This window comes from Sprattus sprattus (genome assembly GCF_963457725.1).
Source record: "Sprattus sprattus genome assembly, chromosome: 18".
Classification (NCBI taxonomy): domain Eukaryota; kingdom Metazoa; phylum Chordata; class Actinopteri; order Clupeiformes; family Clupeidae; genus Sprattus; species Sprattus sprattus.
The window spans coordinates 24,740,779-24,747,708 of NC_137916.1; the positions used below are offsets into that span (position 1 = coordinate 24,740,779).

The window sequence follows — 6,930 nt, forward strand, 5'->3', positions numbered from 1 at the left end:
TCACTCTCTCACTGCCTCATCCTCTCACTGCCTCACTATCTCACTGCCTCACTCTCTCACTGCCTTAATCCCTCACTCCGATGGTGACTATTCTCACCTCCATACCTTAGCGAGACACTCCCTCATCTCCTTACTCTTGCAGTATGCTCTAGCAGACACGTCTCTGATTAGTGTGTTTCAGTTGACCTAACTCCAGGTTGGTGGTGTGTTCAGTCTCTTGGCTGTCTTCACCCTATGCCTTCTCTGTGTTGCCTTGGTACTCATTCAGCATTCCTACTCTCCGTTCGTTACTAACTACCGTGACAAAGGAGAATTGGGTGCATATTCCCTGCAATGCAGATTCAGTTTGAGCAGAGCCGTTTATTATAGAGAAAGAGATGCCTCACGGGCTAGCTGTAGTGCATAGCTGTAACCACGGATACACCATCCCTCCTCGGAATCTTGGTGGATATCAGAATTGATTTGGTATGAAGTTACATGGTCGTGTGTTTGGGAATGAAATGCTATCGTTTTCCTAGATGCTTCTGAAGGACACAGAACACAGCAAGAAAGCCCTGGAAGAGGAACTCCAGAAGACCACCGAGGTGAGTGGCACAGCTGTCAGCGCATGGGTATCAGCGCATGGGTATCAGCGCATGGGTATCAGTGCATGGGTATCAGCTTAGCGTCAACATGGTCAACAGAATACAGTAAGGGAAAGATGAAGAGCCGTATCAGAACAATCAATATTGTATCGGATTCAAAAAGAGACCACACATACATGCACCACACAGATAAATCTTCATTTACTCTGATGAATCTTCGACATTTCTGAGCTTGTTTGTTTGTTTGTGTGTAGTGATTTGTGGCAGTTCCATTCAGTTACCGAAGCTGTTCTTAAATATAAGTATTAAGAGTAGTGAAGGAGAAAAGTCATAACACACTGTGTGATAATGATGCTGTGAAAAGCCATCCATATCCTTTTCACTGAATGTGTGTGTGTGTGTGTGTTTTCAGAAGGCCACAGCAACGGTGGAGGAGAATAAGAGTCTGAAGACGAAGTTGCAGGTGGCGGAGACGGAGGCAGAGGCAGAGGCCGAGGCGGGGCCGAGGCAGTCTAACAGCGCCGAGCAGGACTACGAGGAGGTGATCCAGCTGCTGGAGGCCGAGATCAGAGACCTGAAGAACCAGCTGGCCGGCCAGAAGCAGAGGGGCCTGGAGGCCACCAAGGTACTGGAAGCCTGTCTTGGCGACAGTGGTACAGGAGGTAGAGAAGTTGTTAAGTTATAGTTATCAGAAGGTTGCTCGTTCGATTCCCTGTTGAAGCGTCGTTGAGCAAGACGCTGAACCCCTAATTGCTCCTGATGTGCAGTGTGCAGTATAAAATGTGTAAAATGTGTATACATCCTTGTAAGTCGCTTTGGATGAAAGCGTCTACAAAATGTAAATGTAAAAGCACTGTAACGATGGAGCCTCTCTGAAAAGTACTGTAACGATGGAGCAAAATGTTAAGATTTTTTGGCCAACTTGAGTGGACCTCAGTGAAGAACATAATACTAGTGCCCCTTCTTGGGTCTGTGCCCAGCAACAAAACACGTCAACACAGTTGTTACTCTTGTGTGATGTGTGGCAGGAGGACGTGATGGATCTCAACAGGAAGCTGTCAGCCATCGACAACCAGCTGAGGAGATCAGAGCTGACGCGCAAACACCTGGAGGTCTCCAACAAGAAGCTGCTGGTGTTCGCTCAGGTGTGACATGAGACCACACTGAATAGACGTACTGAATGAACTATTGAAATACTGAAACTACGTAGCTTAAGTGCTGACTTGGGGATAATGTATTTCTGTAATATGTTCACGTAGTACAGCCATAATTTCCCTCTAGAAACACTAGTCACTAGATTAAAAAAAGATCCTCTTTAGTTTCTAGATCTTGAAAATATACATTTTTATCAGTACTGGTGCTCCTGGGGAAAAGCCTGTGGCCTTGGCATCGCAAGTTCTACACTGAGTTCTGCCTGTGAGGGGACAGCCACTCTGCTCCATTGCCCTCTAGAGGCTGAGTAAAGCACTGCAGGTCCCTCACTGTGTTCTGCCTGTGAGATGACAGCCACTCTGCTACACTGCCCTCTAGAGGCTGAGTAAAGCACTGCAGGTCCCTCACTGTGTTCTGCCTGTGATGACAGCGACTCTGCTACACTGCCCCCTAGTGGCTGAGTAAAGCACTGCAGGTCCCTCACTGTGTTCTGCCTGTGAGGGGACAGCCACTCTGCTACACTGCCCTCTAGAGGCTGAGTTAAGTAGTGTCAGAAAGGGACTCTGAGCACATCTATCTAAAGCCATTCCGTATAAAAAGAGGAAGACTGATAGGCTGATGAAGACATTTAAACTCAGTTGCTGCTTGTTTTTTTTTTTATTTCCACAGAATGTACATAAAGTCCTCTCCACCACAACGTTATTTGGGATGGAAAATGGGTGAGTAGAACTTACTTTTTGTTCTTAAATAAATACATTTTCACTTGAAACCCCACTTTGTATAACCAACTCTTGGTACCTAAATCTAGAATATGCTGTACTGATGAATGTAGTACTCTTTTTTAAATTCCTCACTGAAAACCCCAATTTACCTGAAATACATTACTCCACCATGGCTCATCAGTCTGAATACTGCCACCCAAATAAAGCCCTAACTAATCCGCTGCTTCCTGTCTCCCCACAGGAGCTGTCGGTCGTCGCCGGCCGCCGATAGTCCAGACACCCCGTCGCCCATCCCTGACTCTGCCTGTCAGCTGGCGGCCGAAGCCAAGGAGCTGGTGGATGGCGTGTGTTCTCTGTGTGTGGAGACCCCAGGTGAGGTGGAGGCCCTCAGAGGCCTGTTGGGGGAGTGGGGCAGTTCAGTCGAGAGGATGTGTTAGGCTTAGACATATAAGGACTATCTATATATGTCTATGGTGTTAGGTGCCACACTACTGAGGAGAGGTAAACTATGCTAGCTTCAGAGAACATAGCACATAGTAAACTATGCTAGCATCTGGCGCATAACACATAGTTATATTACTTTTTTTATATATATATATTTTATTTCTAGACACTCAAAGACTGACAAACAATACAACAACAAAAAATGGGAAGTCAAACAAAGGGAATCAAACAAAACAAACAACATGCTGGCCATCGCCGTGTGTAAGGGTGTAAGCTTCATAAAAGGTGCATTTTAAGGACAGTATGGGAGATAACTGCACAAATATGTCAAGCATGCGTCTACTGAAACTCATGTTGATTATCTGTCATCAGGCCATGAGGCTAACAGGGATGTATTGTTGGCACTAAATTGATACCAAATGTATGATGTTACTGATGGTAAACGTAATGATGGTATTTACGAGGTAAATGAAGGCCTGCATTCAAGTTTTGTGAAGTAACAGGACCAAATGAAAGGACAGGAATACAGTGCTGTGAGCGACCTAGACGGTGATAATCTTGCCAGAAAATGCCAGTTAGATGAAAAGATTAAAACCCCATGGCGTGATTGTGTGTGAGGTGCTTGGCTCCGCTGTTGTTGTGATGGGGCATTAATCTGTCTCGTTTGAAATGCGGGATTGGAACACATCTGAGATTATGGAATCTTCTTATCTGTGAACATATGCAAAGATGATGCAGACTATCTCTGCAGGGGTGAAATTGCTTCAGTTGTGCCTGTGTGTATGTCTGTGTGTGAGGGTGTTTGTGTGTGTGTGTGTGCCTGTGTGTATGTCTGTGTGAATGTCTGTGTGTGTGTCTGTCTGTGTGTTGTGTGTCTGTGTGTGTGTGTGTGTGTGTGTGTGTGTGTGTGTAGGTGTGGGTGTCTGTGTGTATATGTGTGTGTCTGTGTGTGTGTGGGTGTCTGTGTGTGTGTGTGTGTGTGTGTGTATGTGCGTGTGTGTGTGTGATTGTTTGTGCAGGAACTTGAAGTGAAACCCTCACCTCCTTGTCTTGTGTTCTTGTGTTGCTGCTCAGCGGCGGAGGTGCGGTGCGATGCTGAGGAGGCTGGGAAGGAGAGCTGCACAGAGTGAGTGTCCAGCCCAACTCTGAACTCCGCCGTGTCTCCACTGTCCCAGTGGCCAGCCCGAGGCTCTAGAAATCAACCTGTCAGCACCTCTGTGTCTCTCCACACTCCTGCAGCAGAGAGAGAGAGACAGAGGGAGAGAAAGAGACAGAGAAAGAGAGAGAGAGGAAGAGAGTGGTATGAATAGAGAGAGAGAGAGAGAGCGAGAGAGTGGTAGGAATAGAGAGAGACAGAGAAAGAGAGAGAGAGAGGAAGAGAGTGGTATGAATAGAGAGAGAGAGAGAGCGAGAGAGTGGTAGGAATAGAGAGAGACAGAGAAAGAGAGAGAGAGAGGAAGAGAGTGGTATGAAAAGAGAGAGAGAGAGAGAGCGAGAGAGTGGTAGGAATAGAGAGAGACAGAGAGAGAGAGACAGAGAGCAAGAGAGTGGTATGAAAAGAGAGAGGGACAAAGAGAGACAGAGAGAGTGACAGAGAGTGGTAGGAATAGAGAGAGAGAGAGAGAGAAAGAGAGGAAGAGAGTGGTATGAAAAGAGAGAGGGACAAAGAGAGAGAGATAGAGCAAGAGAGTGGTAGGAATAGAGAGAGAGAGAAAATGTGAGCTGTGCTCGAGAGGGTGTCACCAGCTCAGAAGCCCATTGTCAGAGCTCACAGTGGCTTAAGCTTCGCTGTGGAAATTGGAGAGGGGAGCAGAATAGGGGGAAGTACATCAGGTGTCACAATGATGCAGCAGTCCAGAATCCTTGGGGATATTTTCACTTTCTCTTCAAGTGTCAAACGCAATTGAATCTTCACATGCTTCAGAACTTCAGAAAGCTCACCAAACAAAGTATCTCGGTTTGATTGAGTAACTGTAATTACCGCCTTGCAAGTAGGATTTATTTATGTTAATTAACTGTTCATTTTCCCTGTTACACAGCCAATCAACTCTGTGGCCACCACCTCCAGACAAGGAGTGTCTCTAGATGAATGGATACAAAGGAAATCACTTCCTGACGTTATCTTGGCTCAGAGGATATGGCACTTACTGACCTGAGACAAAACTGTAGAGGCAGAGACTGATCCTGTTGAGAAGTGAACTATAAATATTAGTTGAAAGCTTTATTTTTTCTGGATTGCTTTACTGATTGAAGGCTATATAGGGGATTTTTTTTTCTAATACCACTGTATCTTGTAAGTATTCAATATACCTTGTTACCACGCAAAAGTTAAGTCATATTGGAGGGCACATCAAGGACTGCATGTCCCATGGTGCAACAGTATCACAGGAAATCGATCCAGCCAAGAAGTTATTATGTACAGGAGTCTTCAAAGGGCGTTCATTTTAATTACCCCAAACCCCACACATCTCATTGTTTGATATGATGCATATTTGTATTTGTTCTAAGAAGTGCTCTGACAAATATTTTGTATTTTGACTCCACTCTTTTATGAAGAGAAGCTTTAGACTTGCCTGGCAATCATTGGCTTACCGTATGCAGTTGCTAGTTATAAACTTTGTAAATCTTGCAGTTCAAGAACAACCCCCTTTCTTGATGTCTCCTTCCATGTCCTTGTGGATACCACCATTCTGTTTCACAGTTACGCAGTTACATAATACTGATGCTTTCGTGACCGCATCTAAGAGAAATTACCCTCGTATTTCTGAGTGTGAACTTGGTATCATTAGAGGTGTGTATGTGTCACAGCTGTCCTCTGGTCATGAGTAAATACAGCGCTTGTTAACACAACTTCCTTGGAGAGGATTTTGGTTACCATGATGTGAAGGACTCACCCCCTTGAGTTCATATGACAGTGGTTCATTTCAAATGCTATGTCCACCAGAACATATTATATATCATATACATATATATATATATTTACAACAAATGTGCATGGTTTGAATTATCAACCTGTCCTCATTGCCAACAGTTACTAGAATGCTCGTACGGGTTCATAGAAATGTCAATAAATAAGACTGTGTAAAATATTCTGTATCATATTGAAATATCATAAAGACATGAGCGGAGCTTTCATCATAATCATTAACCCTTTCTGTGTAAGATTTATTCTGTTTATATTACTAACTGCACTTGCTTTACACATGCTGATATGTAGTCCTGTCAGTTTGATTAGTCTGCGGCATATGTGTGGCCTAAATATCTTTTCTTGTATTGTTTTTATTAAAGCACGAACAAACTGGGTTTCTGGGTTGTACTGGTTTCTCGTGACGGCTTCTCATTCATGTATACACGCTGCGTGTTGGAAAATACTGTATATGTTCAGTTGTTTGTGGTTGATAAAGGATAGTCAGATCTTTAGTTGTAGCCTAGGATTTTAAATAAAGTTCATTATCAGCTCATACAATTATTATAACTGACCATAATATCTGAAGAAAATGTAGAAAGCCATAACATTAATTGCAGTTTAATATCACTTCAGATCTGTTTTTTGCAGTGAGTCCTCTGCGCTGCAAAGCAAGGACATTCCCTACACTGGCATATTCCATGACAGCAATATTATTGCATGTTTGGCACCAGAAAGGTGAACTTTTTCAGAAATGCTGGCACCCACTGGCGTCGAGGATTTGTCACTCATCTCCAAATCCCCTGTCTGGCTGAGTGCTGGGACACATGTGACAGCAGCTACACTTCAGGGTTGTGACAAACCGTAGGGGTTTAGGGTGTAAAAAAAAAAAAAAACATTTCAAAAATCACGGTTGCACCTAAAACATACATTAGGAGGAGAAAAAAAGTCTTGTAAAACGCAAAATATTTTTCTTGCCACTGTGTCTTTGTACATAAAATATTATGATAAATTGCCTTCACTATAGGAATAAGGAATTCAGATCTAATACTAACATCTGAAGTGCACATAATTGTTGTTATACACATAGTGCAATCCATCTAATTACACAGTCGTGGCCAGA

The 6,930-nt window shown here is 43.8% G+C and overlaps 1 protein-coding gene across 1 annotated transcript in view; it reads left to right on the forward strand.

Moving 5' to 3' along the window:
- LOC308379624 (syntaxin-binding protein 4) overlaps positions 1–4,987 on the forward strand; it is a gene marked incomplete at both ends in the record, with an annotated part of 40,347 nt that extends 35,360 nt beyond the window's left edge. The window contains 7 exons of the mRNA XM_080856840.1: positions 519–584; positions 997–1,209; positions 1,613–1,729; positions 2,406–2,455; positions 2,700–2,830; positions 3,977–4,028; positions 4,942–4,987. Coding sequence (XP_080712966.1) covers positions 519–584; positions 997–1,209; positions 1,613–1,729; positions 2,406–2,455; positions 2,700–2,830; positions 3,977–4,028; positions 4,942–4,987 — 675 coding nt within the window. The remainder of the gene's footprint in view (positions 1–518; positions 585–996; positions 1,210–1,612; positions 1,730–2,405; positions 2,456–2,699; positions 2,831–3,976; positions 4,029–4,941) is intronic.
- Between the last annotated feature and the right edge of the window lie 1,943 nt (positions 4,988–6,930).